Source organism: Oryctolagus cuniculus, chromosome 14, assembly GCF_051225735.1.
Source record: "Oryctolagus cuniculus isolate XC-2025 breed Fujian yellow rabbit chromosome 14, ASM5122573v1, whole genome shotgun sequence".
Classification (NCBI taxonomy): Eukaryota; Metazoa; Chordata; class Mammalia; order Lagomorpha; family Leporidae; genus Oryctolagus; species Oryctolagus cuniculus.
Genome location: NC_142880.1, coordinates 40,586,953 through 40,605,508, shown reverse-complemented (window position 1 = coordinate 40,605,508; position 18,556 = coordinate 40,586,953). Strand labels below are relative to the sequence as shown.

Here is an 18,556-nt window from a genome sequence, read left to right as displayed (position 1 = left end):
AGTTGGTACAACATCTTATATATCCAAGACCAGCCAATCCAGTCAAGGAGCGGTCTATGCCCCAACCAATCACAGCCTGTTGCCAGGCAGGCCGTTGCCAGGTGGGATTCAAAGCCATTCCTGAGTAACTGACACTCGCTTGCCAGTGGCCATCTTGGCATGGCCTTCTCATTCCACCACAACAACAATGCCCACCCATCTGCCAGGGTGGCCAGAACTGGTCGGGGTGGGGAGGGGTGCCAAGAAGTGTAGGTGGCTCCAGTGAGGTCATCATGGCCATAGGAATATCCTTCCAGGTCTCTCCCCAGACAATGAGAGCTCTGAAGTGTTGGAAGCACTGTGGTGGAGCAGTCATGCTAGTCTTTGTGTGTTTACAGGGCTCAGATGGGAAGAGTTCATTAATGACTGAGGGAATGTCCATGTGTGAAAGTGAGGGTCTCCATCTGGGGGCTGAAGTGGGGCTGCAAGGAGCACTTGGGATTCCAGAGGCTTGGAGCCAGGGGACGGATGGAGCTGGTAACAGCCTTGACCCATGGGTGAGGAGCTTAGACCCTCTTGGACGTGTGCTTCTTTGGAATGTTTGCCAAACCTGTTTGAGGGGTGTGTGTGTGTGTGTGTGTGTGTGTGTGTGGTACTGCACAAAGTTCATGGCCAATAAAATTTAAAGTTTATATTGGTACAAAAATTTTGAAGTTCAGTTATAAAAGGGGCTGCCAGAATTTCATGGCAATTGTGTATTATGCAAAACCTCTATGGATCAAAAAAATTTTGTACTAAAGTAACATCTTTTAATTCTGTTTCCCAAAAACTTTTAAAAGTACTCTTGAATGTCCCTAAGACGGAGCTTATTTGAAAGATGCTCTTGATATATGCTGTATGAGCCATTGTCTAATAGAGCAATTACTATCTGGTTAATAAAATAGACTGAAATGAGTTCTTTACTAATCACTCTCCAATAGCACTGGCTCACCTGAATTCATCTTAGCCATCCGGTGTTTTTACGTAACACTTCTAATTTTAATTTACAGATACTGTGTAGATTTTAATTCAATTTGCGTGAAGAATATCATTCTGGAGGACTACTATTATGAGAAGGACTGTGCTATCTCAATGCTGCAGAGGTACTTTAGAGTCATGCAAAGAAATGCAATTAAATTAAAAAAGAAAAACAGGCTCCACAATTTAAAATCCATAATTATTTTCTACTGTGATCACACAGCTGAGAAGGATTCAGTAGTTTGTCCATTATCAGCAACCGTTTAACTGTATTTCTTAGCAAATGTATTATTGTTCTGTCTGTCTTTTGGAGAATGTGCATCTATCTGCCCAAGAGTATGGAAATGTATTGAATCCTTAAACACATTAAGCAAATTCTTTATCTTTCCAATAAAACCGAAGCCAAGCTACTTCATATTGTTTCGGTATTTGGAAAACATCAGCATGAGTCAGGGTTTTCTTGACAGCTTCTACCAGTTGTGATAAAGGAAAGAGAAAGAGAACAGGTTAGAGTCCACAAGGACACTGAACCTCTGTCTGTTCCTTCCCCAGCCCATTTTTCATGACTCCTGTTCCCAGTGACAGCACTGGCCTGGCATCAGCAGGATGCCTCCTTTTGAGTTGTTTCTCCAGAAGTAGAATGTGGTTGTTGCAAAGCCACCTCATTTCTCTCCCAGCCTCCGCTTCAGATAAACAGCAGCTTTCTGTGACTTGTGGGGTCAAGTGTTTTATCTGTGGTCTCAGAGGTTGCTCTCTTATGTCCCTGTTAAAAATGGGCTCCCCACTGCAGGAATAGAATCCATACTGTTGGCCCTGTAAGGACCATGGATTGAGTGGCTGAGCAGGGGGATTTCATCTAAGAATATTCATTTGCATAATGGTCAGTCAAGCTTTGGTTTTAGAATAGACAGAAAGCATATTTCTTTTTTTAAAAAAATTATTTATTTATTTATTTATTTAAGAGGCTGAGGTACTCAGAGAGAGAGAGAGGTCTTCCATCTGCTGGTTTACTCCCCAAATGGCCACAGTGACTGGAGCTGAGCTGATCTGAAGCCAGGAGCTTTTTCTAGGTCTCCCACATGAGTGCAGGGGCCCAAGCACTTGGACCATCTTCCACTGCTTGCCATTAACAGGGAGCTGGATTGGGAGAGGAACAGCTGGGAAACAAACCAGTGCCTAAATGGAATGCCAGCATGGCAGGCAGAGTCTTGGCCTACTGGCCCACAGTGCCGGCCCCATTATAGCATATTTCTTTTTTTATGTTTATTGACTTTTATTTAATAAATATAAATTTCCAAAGTACAGCTTTTGGAGTACAGTGGCTTTTTCCCCCGCATAACTTCCCTCTCACCCACAACCCTCCAATCTCCCACTCCCTCTCCCATTCACATCAAGATTCATTTTCAATTATCTTTATATACAGAAGATCAATTTAGTATATATTAGGTAAAAATTTCAACAGTTTGCACCCACACAGAAACAAAGTGTGAAGTACTGTTTTCGTACTAGTTATACCATTAATTTACACTGTACAGAGATAAGGACAGAGATCCTACATGAGGAGTAAGTGCACAGTGACTCCTATTGTTGACTTAACAATTGATACTCTTGTTTATGGCGTCAGTAATCAACCTAGGCTCTTGTCATGGGTCGCCAAGGCTATGGAAGCCTTTTGAGTTCGCCACTTCCAATCTTAGTTAGATAAGGTCATAGTCAAAGTGGAAGTTCTCTCCTCCCTTCAGAGAAAGGTACCTCCTTCTTTGATGACCTGTTCTTTCCACTGGGATCTCACTCACAGAGATCTTTCATTTAGGTTTGTTTTTTTTTTTTTTTTTTTTTTTTGCCAGAGTGTCTTGTATTTCCATGCCTAAAACACTCTCATGGGCTCTTCAGCCATATCCGAATGCCTTAAGGGCTGATTCTGAGGCCAGAGTGCTGTTAAGGACATCTGCCATTCTATGAGTGTGCTGTGTATCCTGCTTCCCATGTTGGATCATTCTCTCCTTCTTAATTCTTTCAGTTAGTATTAGCAGACACTAGTCTTGTTTATGTGATCCCTTTGACTCATAATCCTTTCATTATGATCAGTTGTGAACTAAAACTGATCACTTGGACTAGTGAGATGGCATTGGTACATGCCATCTTAATGGGATTGAATTGAAATCCCCTGGCACGTTTCTAACTCTACCGTTTGGGGCAAGTCCAGTTGAATATGTCCCAAACTGTACATCTCCTCCTTCTCTTATTCCCACTCTTATATTTAACAGGGATCAATTTTCAGTTGAATTTAAACACCTAAGAATAATTGTGTGTTAATTAAAGAGTTCAACCAATAGTATTAAGTAGAACAAAAAAAAATACTAAAAGGGATAAAGTATTAAGTTGTTCATTGACAGTCAGGACAAGGTCTGATCAAGTCACTGTTTCTCATAATGTCAATTTCACTACAACAGGTTTCCTTTTAGGTCCTCAGTTAGTTGTCACCAATCAGGGAGAACATATGGTATTTGTCCCTTTGGGACTGGCTTATTTCACTCAGCATGATGTTTTCCAGATTCCTCCATTTTGTTGCAAAGAACCAGATTTCATTGTTTTTTTTGTTTTGTTTTGTTTTTTTTTTACTGCTGTATAGTATTCTATAGAGTACATGTTCCATAATTTCTTTATCCAGTCTACTGCTGATGGGCATTTGGGTTGGTTCCAGGTCTTAGCTATTGTGAATTGAGCTGCAATAAACATTGAGGAGCAGATAGCTCTTTTATTTGCAATTTTAATTTCCTTTGGGTAAATTCCAAGAAGTGAGATGGCTGGGTTGTATGGTAGGGTTATCTTCAGGTTTCTGAGGAATCTCCAGACTGACTTCCATAGTGGCTTTACCAGTTTGCATTCCCACCAACAGTGGGTTAGTGTCCCTTTTTCCCCACATCCTCGCCAGCACCTGTTGTTAGTTGATTTCTGTATGTAAGCCATTCTAACTGGGGTAAGGTGAAACCTCATTGTGGTTTTGGTTTGCATTTCCCTGATGGCTAGTGATCCTGAATATTGTTTTATGTGTCTGTTGGCCATTTGGATTTCCTCTTTTGAAAAATGTCTATTGAGGTTCTTGGCCCATTTCTTAAGTGGGTTGTTTATTTTGTTTTTGTGCAGTTCCTTGATCTCTTGGTAGATTCTGGTTATTAATCCATTATCTGTTGCATAGTTTGCAAATATTTTCTCCCATTCTGTTGGTTGCCTTTTCAGTTTCCTGACTGTTTCTTTTGCAGTACAGAAACTTCTCACTTTGATGCAATCCTAATTGTTAGATTTGGCTTTGATTGCCTGTGCTTCTGGGATCTTTTCCAAGAAGTCTTTGCCTAGCCTATATCTTGCAGAGTTTCTCCAATGTTCTCTAATAATTTGAAGGTGTCAGGTCATAGATTTAGATCTTTAATCCATGTTGAGTGGATTTTTGTATGAGGTGTAAGGTATGGGTCTTGCTTCATGCTTCTGTATGTGGAAATCCAGTTTTCCCAGCACCATTTATTGAATAGACTGTCCTTGTTCCAGGAATTAGTTTTAGATCCTTGATCAAATATAAGTTGGCTTTAGATATTTTGATTGATTTCTGGTGTTTCTATTCTGTTCCATTGGTCTATCCATCTGTTTCTATACCAGTACCATGCTGTTTTGATTATAGCTGCCCTGTAGTATGTCCTGAAATCTGGTATTGTGATGCCTCTGGCTTTGTTTTTGTTATTCAGATTGCTTTAGCTATTCGAGGTTTCCTGTGTCTCCATATGAATTTCAGCATCACTTTTTCAGATCTGAGAAGAATGTCTTTGGTATTTTAATTGGTATTGCATTGAATCTATAAATTGCTTTTGGGAGAATGGACATTTTGATGATACTGATTCTCCCAATCCATGAGAATGGGAGATTTTTCCATTTTTTGGTATCCTCTTCTATTTCTCTCTTTAAGATTTTGTAATTCTCATCGTAGAGATCTTTAACATCCTTTATTAAATTTATTCCAAGGTATTTGATTCTTTTTGTGGCTATTGTGAATGGGATTGATCTTAGCAGTTCTTTCTCAGCTGTGGCATTGCCTGTGTATACAAAGGCTGTTGATTTTTGTGCATTGATTTTATATCCTGCTACTTTGCCAAACTCTTCTATGATTTCCAATAGTCTCTTAGTAGAGTTCTTTGGGTCCCCTAAGAATCATATCATCTGCAAAGGGGGATAGTTTGAGTTCTTCCTTCCCAATTTGTATCCCTTTAATTTCTTTTTCTTGTCTAATAGCTCTGGCTAAAACTTCCAGAACTATATTGAATAGCAGTGGTGAGAGAGGGCATCCCTGCCTGGTGCCAGATCTCAGTGGACATGCTTCCAACTTTTCTCCATTCAATAGGATGCTGGCTGTGGTTTTTACATAAATTGCTTTGATTGTATTGATGAATGTTCCTTCTATACCCAATTTGCTTAGAGTTTTCATCATGAAAGTGTGTTGTATTGTATCGAATGCTTTCTCTGCATCTATTGAGATAATCATATGGTGTATCACATTGATTGATTTGTGAACATTGAACCATCCCTGCATACCAGGGATAAATCCCACTTGGTCTGGGTGGATGATCTTTCTGATGTGTTGTTGCATTCTATTGGCCAGAATTTTATTGAGGATTTTTGCGTCTATGTTCATCAGGGATATTGGTCTGTAATTTTCTTTCAGTGCTGCATCTTTACCCAGCTTAGGGATTAAGGTGATGCTGGCTTCATAGAAAGAATTTGGGAGGATTCCCTTTTTCAGATTGTTCTGAATAGTTTGAGAAGAATTGGAGTTAGCTCTTCTTTAAATGTCTTGTAGAATTCAGCAGTGAATCCATCTGGTCCTGGGCTTTTCTTTGTTGGGAGGGACTTTATTACTGATTCAATTTCTGTCTCAGTTATGGGCCTTTTTAGATTTTCTATGTCTTCCTGGTTCAATTTAAGTAGGTTGAATGTGTCCAGGAATCTATCCATTTCTGATAGATTTCCCTGTTTGCTGGCATACAACTCTTTGTAGCAATTTCTAATGATTCTTTTTATTTCTGTGGTGTCTGTTGTTACGTTTCCTTTTTCATCTCTGATTTTATTGATTTGGGTTTTTTCTTTTTATAGTAAGTTTGGTCAATGGTGTGTCAATTTTGTTTATTTTTTCAAAAAACCAGCTCTTCATTTGGCTGATCTTTTGTAATATTTTTTGGATTCAATCCTGTTGGTTTCTTCTCTGCTTTTAATTATTTCTCTTCTCCTACTAGTTTTGGGTCTGGTTTGCTGCAGTTTTTCTAGAACCTTGAGATGCTTTGAAAGCTCATTTATTTGGTGCCTTTCCAATTTCTTTATGTAGGCACCTATTGCTCAATATAGCATATTTCTTAAGAGTAAATAGATGGAGTTGGAAGCATACCAGGGGATTCCAATTCAATCCCATCGAGGTGGCATGTACCAATGCCATCTCACTGTTCCAGGGGATCAGTTTCAGTTCACAGTTGGTCATGGTGAAGGGACTGGGAGTCAAAGGGAGCACATAGACAAGTCTAGTACCTGCTAACGCTAACTGATGGAGTAAATAAAGGGGAGAGTGATCCAACATGGGAAGTGAGATACTCAGCAGACTCATAGAATGGCAGATGTCCTAAATAGCACTCTGGCCTCAGAATCAGCCCTAAAGGCATTCGGAGCTGGCTGAAAAGCTCATGAGAGTATTTCAGGCATGGAAAGCCAAGACACTCTGGCAAAAGATCTCTGCGAGTGAGATCCCAGTGGAAAGAACAGGTCATCAAAGAAGGAGGTACCTTTCTCTGAAGGGAGGAGAGAACCTCCACTTTGACTATGACCTTGTCTAAACAAGATAAGAGTCGGAGAACTCAGAGGGCTTCCATAGCCTTGGAAACTCATGACTGGAGCATAGGGAGATTACTGATGCCATAGACAGGAGTGTCAATTGGTAAAGTCAACAACAGGAGTCACTGTGCACTTACTCCTCATGTAGGATCTCTATCCTTAATGTGCTGTACATTGAGATTTAATGCTATAATGAGTACTCAAACAATATATTTCACTTTGTGTTTCTATGGGGGTGCAAACTGTTGAAATCCTTACTTAATGCATACTAAACTGATCCTCTGTAAAAAAAAAAAAAAAAAAAAAAAAAGAGAGAGAAATTATCAATTCCCAACTTGACTCTCACTGGGATTAAACATGACAATAGGTCTGCTCTGATTTCATCATCATTTAAAAAAAATCATCTATTATTTTTCACTTTATGTTTCTGTGTGGGAGCAAACTGTTGAAATCCATACTTAATGTATACTAAGCTGATCTTCTGTACATTAAGAGAATTGAAAATGAATCTTGATGTGAATGGAAGGGGAGAGGGAGTGGGAAAGGGGAGGGTTGTGGGTGGGAGGGACGGTATGGGGGGGAAGCCATTGTAATCCATAAGTCGTACTTTGGAAATTTATATGCATTAAATAAAAGTTTAAAAAAAAAAGAGTAAATAGATGAACAGCTTCCTGGAGTACTGCAAATGTAAAAAGGAGGATACAGGTAAAGATAAAATCTATTAATATTGTGAGAATAAGCCTTACTCATTAAATAAATAATTCCTTTTATAAGTCATCTAGTCATTATGCTATCATCTTCAGAGAATCTGTTAGGGAATCTATTTTTGTTTTATTTTTTTAACATTTGTTTATTTGAAAAGCAAATACAGAGAGAGAGGGAGAGACAGAGAGAGAGACAACTTCCATCCCTGGTTCACACTCCGAATGGCCACAACAGCCGAAGTTGGTCCAGGCTGAAGCCAGGAGCCAGGAACTCCATCCGATTCTCCCACATGGGTGCAGGGGGCCAAGGACTTGGGCTATCCTCTGCTGCTTTCCCAGGCACATTAGCAGGGAGCTAGATCTGAAATGGAGCAGCCAGAACTGGAACTGTTGTTCATATGGGATGCCAGCAACTTAGGCACCGGCTTAGCACCACACACCAATCCTAGAATCTGTTTTTAAAGAGATCATGAAACTAGGAACAACAGTAGTAAAAGTGACAATTATATCAACAGCACATGCTATCACTACATGTTGGACTGGACCCATCCATTTATATTTTCTCTTGTCTGGTAATTTACTTAAGTGCATTACCTGAGTCATTCTGTTGAAGTAATATATTAGAACAAATGTGACCTCTGTTAACTATCCACTAAACCCAAATGGCAATGTCTATGTTAGTGAAATCTTTTGCTGTTTTAAGTTATTTATATAAAATCTTCATAAGCAAATATCTTTGGTTGATATATTTAAGGCTATTATATATACATATATATCTATATAATCTATATGAGGGTATTTCCAAAAATTCAATGAAAATTGAATTGAAAGATAAATTAACTTTAGTGCCCAAAGTATTAATATCCATGCATAGTGAAGATATCAGAAAGTTCATGGAAAATGCATTTTATGGAAAAATTATACACAGATTTCAAAAATTTTTACACCAAAACAGTTATCTTTTAATTACATTTTCTATAAATATTTGGGAGTTCCCTCACTTAATCAATATATGTGTGTGTGCACATATATAGACTTAAAAATTATTTCCATTGGAAAATCATTTCAGAATCCTATTTTGCTTATTATTTATTTGAAAGGCAGAGTGACAGAGAGAGAGAGATGGAGAGAGAGAGAGAGAGAGAGAACTTGCTGACTCACTACCAAATGGCTAAAACAGCCAGGGCTGGGCCAGACCAAAGCCAGGAGCCAGGAACTCTATTCAGGTCTCCCAGTGGGTAGCTAAAATTCAGGTACTTGAACCATCATTTGCTGCCTCCCAGGCACAGTAGCAGGGAGCTGGTCAAAAAACCCTTTTAAATGGGTTCCTGTGTAAGAAAAGCAGAACAATCAGTTGTGAGTTATTTCCTTAGGAACTCCTACCTGCACTCAGTGCATGAGTCAGTCACGTGTTAACTGTTGACAAGATTGGTCTCTCATGTTCTCCTGCCTGCCTTTTGTTCAGAGAATTCGGATGGAGAGACCCAGAGCTGCCTGAGGTGATTCAGATGTTGCAACACCAGTTTCCCTCGGTCCAGTCTAATGCTGCAGCCTACTTACAGCACCTCTGTTTTGGAGACAATAAGATTAAAGCCGAGGTAAGTGCTCCTTGGGTTTCCCTATGACTGCTGTCAGATTCCTGGGCACTTGTATCTTTTATAATAATGCTGAAAGGGGAAAGAAACAGGAGAACTGAACTTGTATTTTCAAAATGCAGAGTTAAGCGTGACACACAGCACTTCTCGTCTAATTAACTGGGGTACCCACGCACATGCATATGTTCTAAATACTTGAATCCTGAGCAGTAGAAGACTGGAGGTGCATGCTCTTATAAGCAGAGACTGGCTTGTCAGATGCTGTGATTTGGACATGATTTGTCTTCCTTTTTCCAATGCCATCCCTGGGAGTCCTCTCTGCCCCAAATCCTGCAGGACTACAGAGCATCAATTGTCATGTCCTCAAGTTACAACAAAATTATCACAACCAATGCATGCTATGACCTCCCTGTCCTGTTGATGCTCTGGGACCCTCAGGCCGGGGCAAAGGGCTTTGTGCTAGACCCAGGCATTCTGAGCCATTTGCCAAGATAGTACTGGATAGAATATGGATGTGTGTGATCCATTACAGACACTGGTTGGCTATGTCCATCGTGTGCTGATTTGTAACCTGCTCTTGGTTTGTGACAGTCCTCTACAGGACAGACTGCAGTGTGTGTCTGAGATATTTCTGGAAGTTTCTTAGATAAAGGAGAAGCATTTATATATAAGCAGCTGAGTAATCACATTTTAAAAAAAATCTTGTAAACTGTAACGAGTCAACTCTCCATAGCGTGTAAGCAATTTTGAGGATGAGTCTAAATTAGTTTATGAGTGGAAAGAAGAGATTTGAAGATATAATTGTCATTTGTTATTGATTTTGCTTGCTTGCATCGGGATGTTTGCTGCCTAGTAGCTTATCATGATTTATCCATCTGTCTTCCCATGGATCATGTAAGATGTGGCCCACATCCACTCTCATTAGAAGAATCATGTATCTCTGTGCAGAAGGAATATAGAGACTGGTTCTCAACCAGGTGCAGTTTTGTTCCTGAAGTGTCCCTGGAGACATTGTTGGTTGTTATAGCTTGGTTGGGGGGTGGGGTTTCCCTGGCATCCAGTGGCAGAGATCCAGGGCTGTTGCACAAGATGCTGTTGAACACAGGGCAGTCCCCACAGCAGAGAATTATCCAGCCGCTAATGTCAATGGTGCCAACATCTAGAGATGGAAAAAATACAATCTAAGATAAATTTGAGATGTGAAAAGACACCCACTGTTGGTTTTTTTTTGTTTTTTTGTTTGTTTGTTTGTTTGTTTTTTGGACAGGCAGAGTTAGACAGTGAGAGACAGAGAGACAGAGAGAAAGGTCTTGCTTTGCCGTTGGTTCACCCCCCAAATGGCTGCTATGCCCAGCCCGCTGCACCGATCCAAAGCCAGGAGCCAGGTGCTTCCTTCTGGTCTCCCATGCGGGTGCAGGGCCCAAGCACTTGGGCCATCCTCCACTGCACTCCTAGGCCACAGCAGAGAGCTGGCCTGGAAGAGGGGCGACCAGGACAGAATCCAGTGCCCCAACTGGGACTAGAACCCCAGTGTGCCGGTGCCACAGGCGGCAGATTAACCAAGTGAGCCACAGCGCCGACCAGGACACCCACTCTTAAAATGACCTCAAAACACAGTCCAGTTATATGACTCCTGTCCCAGGTGGAAGGTATCATTGCCATTCTGTTTATAATAGAAAACAAAACAAATCAGTTTTCAAAAGTCATGGGTTTGTGGGCTTCTCTCGGGTTCGTGAAAGTGCTGGTTGGCTTGACCTTGAATCAGGAATGTTATTGTGCCCCCCTGCCAAGTAAGTAGAAGGGAGTCCTGCCCAAAATTCTGTTCTGCCATCAATACTGCTGATGTCACTCACACGCCAAGAGGGTATAAAAAGGAACGTTTGTGGAATATGAGTGTTACTCCCATAAGGAGGCTTGATGGTGAGCAGAGTGACGCCCAAGCACGCCCAAAGTTGGCTGGAGAGAGCTTCTGGAAGGGAGCCTGGCAGGGCTGTTGGTGTTGTTGGGGAGGAGGCTCACACTCCACACAGGCCTGAGGAACTCAGCCTCCTGCAAGTGCCAAAGGAGAAAGATCCAGAGATTTTGTGTCTGCCTGTGGAGGGAAGGAGGGGAAGAGGCGGGGTGAGGCTCCAAAGCTGTCAGAAGTTAACCATTGGAAAAACAGAGTGAGATTTATGCTCCAAGGAGCCCCCACCCAGTAGTACAGACCTTGGGGCATGAGGCACAGGGCACAGTTTCACTCCCCAGTCCAGCTGGCTCCACGTGTGTGCTCCCTGGCCTGGCCTGGAGGTCTCTCCACAGTGGTGCTGCCCACCAGTTGGGGACACCTTGTGTGTCGCTAGGTGAGAATTCCTGCCAGTGCCTGCGCAGGACGGAGCCAGACCAGGAAGGGTGACAAGCCCACGCTTCGTGCCAGGCAGAAGCAGCTTCCCTGCTCACCAGCAGTTGAATACACATGTTGGCTGTCCTCTGGAGCTGCTTTTCTCATCTTTGGAATAGAGACTGCTGCCTTCTTTGTAGAGTGCAGGAGTTCAGTGACTCAATGGACGCAGTTTCATTAGCGGTGAAATATCCACTCCTGCAGCCTCTTTTGGCTATGAATGTGGCTAAGCCACCGAAGTTACTGTTTTAGCTGAGTTATGTATGTACTTGCAAACACATGCATGTGTGTTCCCGTGTGTACAGTATGTGTGTCTTATGTACATGTGTCTTGTGTATGGGTTTACCTGTGTATATGTTGACATCTGTGTGTAAATGTGTATATGTCTCAGTGTGCCTATGCTTGTATGTATTGTGTACATGTATATAAGAATATGTCTATGTGGGCACTTGTATGTATTTGTATATCCATGGATATTTCTGTGTCTATCCATGTGTGTAATAATGTGCATCTCTGTGTATACATGTGTGTAAGTACATGTCTGTGTCCACAGGTATATGTGAATGTGCATATATGTCCACATACACATGTAGGTGTATTGTGTGTGTGTGTGTATGTATACTCGTTTTGTTTTGGTGGGAGTGCCCTTGAGGTTGCCTGTGTCACCTCTCATTGTGTGGAGCATCCTCTAGCAGCTGGCTGTTAGCACAGCAGTTCATACCCTTGATGGCATCCCTGCACTTCACCTCCAAGACTGCAGGGGGCTCACAATAATGCTCCCCTCGTGCCTGTGAGACTGGAATGAGAAGGAAGTTGCTGTAGGACCAAAGGCACCCCTGACACCGAGTTGATGAGTGAATGGAAGCTGGTGAGGGTTAGCTGGAGGAGTGAGGGACATAGGCCTAGATGAGAAGCAGAGTGACCAATGTAGAGTTTCCCTCTCTCTCCTCCTGCTAGTCCCGTGCGGAGGCATGCACGTGCATGCCCATGCACACACACACACATGTGGAAACTGTGATAAGGATTCTGCAGACCTGTGCTGCCCTTTCATCCCAATCAGAGCCCACACTGTTAGTAATTGGCTCTCTCTTTGTGACGGATGGCTGCCTGTCATGTTTTCATATACAGGTATTGATTTTTGTAATTACCTGTTGTCCAAATACTAATTTTGCAGGCACCAGCCTTTCCAAATTTACTCAGTCCTCTAGTCTTCCTATTGCATTTTACTGAATTGATTTAGCCCTTCAGTCTACATTTCATTATTGGTATTGACTTAGCTCACACAATGGATAGGCCACTGAGCAAAAGGTAGAATTAAATATCCTATATGTGGAGGCCCATAAATCATGCCACTGTCACTGCTTATTACAGTGCTTTGTACAGTGTTCATATAATGAAGCCAAGAAATTCAGTTTCGTTCAAAATGATGCTGGATCGTATAAGTATAAAGTTGAGAATTCACTTCCATAAATCAGCAGCTGAGAGCCCTGTCCCTAACTTTTCCTACTGTCTTAGTGAACTTGGATCTGAGACAGTCTCCTAACTGAGTGAGAGGGCAGAGTGGCTTCTAGCTCAACAGCTTCCAGTGACTGACGTAGCCTTTGTTTTCCACTGGGTGCCTTGACGCAGGGTAGGACGTTGATTTATAAATACTTCCAAGACCTAAAGCTGTGCAAATATGTAGACAGGAGGGTATCACCTGGGCCATAGTTCAGAGCTAGGCTGAGATAAGATCACAAGATAAGCTGTTGACAAAAAAACTCAAGAAGTTGGTAGCTGGAAGAGGTCTGGGGTATTGCCATGGGCACATCACGTTTGTGTGGTTCACACAAGCTAATGGATATCTGAAGGCAGGTGAGTCCCCCTGTTCTAACAGGCAGAGGCAGCATGGACAGGTGTCAGTAATATTGGAACTCTGCCTGCCATAGGCAGTAATATTTTAACTGTCTCTTAAATTCTTGGGAATGTCTTAACATGCTGATCTTTAGTGAGGAATTATGAGATGTAGAAATTTGCTCAGGTATATGGGCTGCTAGCATCTTTTAGGAAGTTCCTAGCATTGGGAATATTGTAAAGTCTTTTACATATTTATTTATTTGAAAGGCAGAGAGACAAGGGGTGGGAGATATATATATATATATCTTCCATCTACTAGTTCACTCCCCCAAATGCCCATAATATCCAGAACTAGGCCAGGCCAAAGGCAGGAGCCAGGAGTACCATCCACGTCTCCCATGTGGGTGGCAGGATGTACATGGGCCATCTCCACTATCTCCAAAGTGCCTTAGCAGGAAGCTGAATCAGAAACCGAGTTGGGACTCAATCCTGAGTGCTCTGACATGGACTGAGGACGTCCCAAGTGGAGGCTTAACCCACTGGGCCACAGTGCCTACCCCTCAGTGTTGATAACTTTGAGTGTTTTTCACAAAGCCTTTCTTGGTTTCTCTTGAGATCTCTTCCTCAAATGAGAATATTTAGATGCCAGTGATTTGGGTGGTGAGGATTTCAGTTTATGTATTAATCTGAATTTTTCCCCATGTCGTCTCATGCACCACTGGAGGAGGCACACTGAGCTATCAGTCATATCCACACCCGGTCAGTTATGCACAAATAGGAGCCTGTCCACGCATTTGCATGCTAGATCATGGCATTCAAGGCAATGTGTCTTCTAGAGATTAAAAAACCTTTGCACATTTTCAAGTGTTTTTAAATTTTATTTTAAAATATTTTATGATAAATTGATTAAAGTTTTGAATTGATTTAGTAAGTTTAAATATTTAAATGTTTTGATAGTGTGTGAACTTTTAACCCTAAGACCACTACAGCATGTCCTTTTTAAAAATCTCAACCTTTATGATGTTACATGTGAAAAGCATTGACTTAATGCTCATTTCTTTGTGACAAAAATGTCCATTGACCAACACTGATGGAGAATTACTTAGGATTTTGATCCGATCACCTCTTGTTTTGTGAAAAATTGGCTCTAGCTGTCTCAAATAGGCAGCTGAAGTGCTTGAAGATCCTGTACAGCAAACTCACACAGTTCTGAGATGAGAATTTTTGCTGTAGGAAACCAATAATGATGTGATTTCCTAACTCCCCAGGAACTTCTTCCTAATTATGTGATCACACTGCCTCCTATGAAGCATTGTTCTTTTTAAAGAAATGGAATTTTCAGTTTATTGATAGTCTGCTTTGTGCTAATAGAGGATCCAAATATTATGAATGTAGAGAGCCTGCCTTTAAGGAATCCCCAACCAGCTGGGCAGACGGTTTTTAACAGGGCAGTATGTGTTAAACGATGAAAAGGTAAACTCACAGCATTCGAGAATTCTTAGCAAATGTTTAAAACCCAGCCCTGGGGGCTCACAGAAACCTGCCTGCTTCGTACAGGGTTGACTACAGTGAATTTTAAAACCAGAGGGGGCCAGAAAATACATCCCAAGTCATAATCACTTAGAACTGAGGGAGGAGAGCTCAGATTTAGGGATGACAATCTTTTACAGTCTCCTGCTTTGTGTGTGTGTGTGTGTATTTACAGCTCCATGTATGTCCATAGGTTTAATATATTTGTATCATTTATATGAATTTTCTCCAAATTGGCATTATATATTTTTTAAGGAGAACACGAGTTGTTTCTGCATTGCTTTGCCCTCCCCCATAATTTAGATTTTATCCAGACCAATTTAGAACAGTTCATATGTTTAAAAAAAAAAAAGCTAGACTTGTTCCTGTCTACTTCACTTCAAGTGCCTCATAATTTCTGTTGTATTCTTCGTCCTTTCTACCTCATATAGTTCAAGAGAAGGCGCTGTCCATCTTTTCAGTTGGTTACTTTTGTGTCATTGCTTCTCTTTCCTTTCTCATGAAATGTTCCACTTTTATTTTTATTTATTTTTGGAAAAGAGCTTGTGTTTGTTTTCCAAGTGTCAGTACCAGTGAACAGTTCATTTACAGCAAAGGCTCTGGGGTCAGCTGCCTGTACTTGAACCCTGGCTGTTGTACTCCCTTCTGGCTACCTCTGTGACTATCAGTGTCCAGACTGCAGAATGACATGAAGACTCCATATATCCCTGGGAGAGAACACGTATCAACCGCCAGCCAGGGCCAGGGCTTATGGGATGTGACTTATTGCTAGTCCAGGCATCTCTTTAAAAAAAAGATTTATTTATTCCAAAGGCAGAATAACAGAGAGAGAGAAAGATAGGGACAGAGCAAGGGAGAGAACTTCCATCTGCTGGTTCACTCCCCAGATGGTCACAATGGCCATGGCTGGGTCAGGCCAAAGCCAGGTTTCAGGAGCTTTATCCAGGTCTCCCACATGGATGGAAGGGCCCAAACACTCGGGCTGCCTCCCACTGATTGTCCAGGCCTTTGGCAGGGATCTGGATTGGAAGTGGAGCAACAGTAACATGAACCAGCACCCATATGGGATGCAGGCATTGCAGGCGGCAGCTTTATCTGCTATGCGACCACACCAGTCCCAGGTCTTTTTTCATTTCTGCAAACTATTTGAAGACCTCTCCTAAGCCAGAATTAAAAAAGAATGGCACCAAAATAATCTCATCTTTTAACTTCATTTACTGTGAACTTTACCAAATACCCTTGTATATTGTAAATATGAATGAGAGAAATTTCTTTCCAAGAGTTGAATGTAAAATCAATCTCATGGTTTTGGAGCCAGACTGTTTGCCCATGTTTGGCTTTACTTGATGTCATCATTCACATTTTGAGACCTGCTCTTGCCAAGTGGAAAATGTGATAAGGGCTCCAGGATTAGATCGTGGTAGAGAAGTTACTCTATGGAAAAGTCCAGGCTTTCCAGAGTCTCCAATCTTTGTGAACACAGGAGAGATGTGATATGTGAACTGCAGGCAACGCTGTCGTTTCAGGAAGCTAACCCAGCATGAATGAAGAAGATGGCCCAATATATATTTTTTAACTTTTCTGAACGCTTGGTCTTTCCTATGTGAAAAATGATAGAAGTAGTTGACAGAGAGTTATTGGGCCAGTGCTTCAAGCAGAAAGGACCATGCGTCATCCCCAACATAGGACATAACTGGTAGACAGCACTGCTTACGGCTGGGACAGAATTACAACCAACTAGGACAGAGACGGTGCCACAGAGGTTTCCGTCAACTCAGCAGGCAAGTCAGCATCACAGTCTTTTGGAGAGTGGAGAAAGAAGCAGAGACAAAGGTATCCAGAGAGGCTGAATGGTGGTGATGAGGTTGCACTGTCTTCTTCAAGGTCCATGGGTGCAAGGATGGCACAGCAAGGTTGCCAGGCCTGGTGTGGCTGCACCTGCTCTTCCCTGCTGTGTGCATCCCTTTCTTCTGCACTTTGCTCTGGTTCCTCTGTGCCCTCTGCAGCCAACTCCTTTCCCTGTTCTCTATTCTCCTCCTCCATTCCTTCCTGAACCTGAGCCAGTCATAGCCATTCTTTGGCCATCCAGAGACTTATCCTGGTCTTGGCCATCTTCCCCAAGGCTAAAGAGACTGGACACTCCTCTGACCAAGGCCTTCCCTCCCACATGTCAGGGAAGCATCAAAGGCAAGAATGACAGCTCTAGGGGAGGTGCAAATGAGGGCTTCTCTGGGTCCGGAGGTCAGTGATTGGATTTCAGCAGCAATAACGCTCCATCAGAAAGTTAGTTCATGATTACCAGGACCAAGTTCTAAGAAAGCTTAGTTCTTGATGGAAGATCCTGGTCTCTCCAGGAGTTGGAGAGACACGGCTGGTTTGGCGGCCCTTTCCATTGAGAAGTTTAACAGGAGAACTTTGAAGGGAAAGAGAAACACATTGAGGAAAACTGGATGCAAAGAGGGGAACCTCCCCTAAAGTGTGTTGGCAGCAGTCAGAAAGGAAGCCTGACATCTCCTTCCCCAAATGACAGGTGGCTGAGCCCTTGAGATGGTGACTTTCCTTGTGCTGCTGGAGCCTTGGGAGAAAACAAGGGCTGTATTCCCCCAAGTTCATTTCTTCCTCGTGGAAACCGGCACCTGTCAGAGGGGAGGCAGGTAGGGGATTTAGTCAGGTTCCTGCAGGGCTGTGACAGCAAGGGGTAAGGCAAGTGTGGATATCTGAAAACAAAGACAAGGCTGCCCTCTAGGGGCAGCAGGGCTCCAGCCACTTGGCAAATCACTTTTGTAGTAGCCTTGGGACAAAGGAAGCCTCTCTTCCTTCTCACCCACAACACAAAGGAGAAAGAACAGGGAGGAAGGTTGCAGGTGCACACCAGGGAACCGGAGCTCATGCCTGGCCTGCTGCAGGAGGGTGGGTGTGGAGATGGGTCTGGGGAGAAAGATTGAAGTGATAAAATAGACAGACTTAATTCTTTTGGACTAGAGTGAGAACATTTTCGTAATCAAAAATGGATGAAAGTTACAGAATCAGATGTGATCAAATGTAGCAATCCTGCCTCGTGCGAGAACCCTAATTAAAACCACCCAGGACGCCAGCTTCTCTTTGCACAGCAGAGATGAGTGAGGACAGCAACTGGGTCACGACTCTGGAACAGTGCTACAGCACGTCTTTTTCTAATCTCTGAAGTTTCTTGGCTGGATTTGCTATTTTAATTGCATTTCTTTATTGACCTATGGTCCCCTTCTGCTTGAATGGATCTTTTTATCTGCCCACTCCCCAGAATGGCTTGTAGCCCTTCCGTAGTGAACGCACCACCTGCCTAAATGTCAGCCCTTTAGCATTTGCACCCCCGGATGGGGAACTCAGCTCCCATCTGGGTGCTTCTCACTGTGCTGTTTCCTTGATGCACTCTGAAGGAGAGCTCCTGTACCATCCGAGTATTTTAGGAAAGAAGGCCCCTCCCTGAACACCCAGTCCCTCCCCCAAGGACACAGTCCAACTTTGTCTCCCACCCAAACCTCTACAGCTAGAACTGGTCATTTCCTGGAGTCTTTAGAAGACACAGAGAAACCTTGGCCCTCTCCTCCTGGTGACACTGCTTCTTAGAACTGCTGACTCAATGGCCCTAAGGCCTTGTTTCCAAGTAAGTA

The 18,556-nt window shown here is 42.5% G+C and overlaps 1 protein-coding gene across 6 annotated transcripts in view; it reads left to right on the top strand.

Moving 5' to 3' along the window:
- CTNND2 (catenin delta 2) overlaps positions 1-18,556 on the top strand; it is a 993,743-nt gene that overhangs the window by 716,573 nt on the left and 258,614 nt on the right. For all 6 annotated transcript variants that reach the window (XM_089312616.1, XM_051853868.3, XM_051853869.3 and 3 more), the window contains one exon: positions 9,031-9,163. In XM_089312616.1, the coding sequence (XP_089168742.1) occupies positions 9,031-9,163 (133 nt within the window). The remainder of the gene's footprint in view (positions 1-9,030; positions 9,164-18,556) is intronic.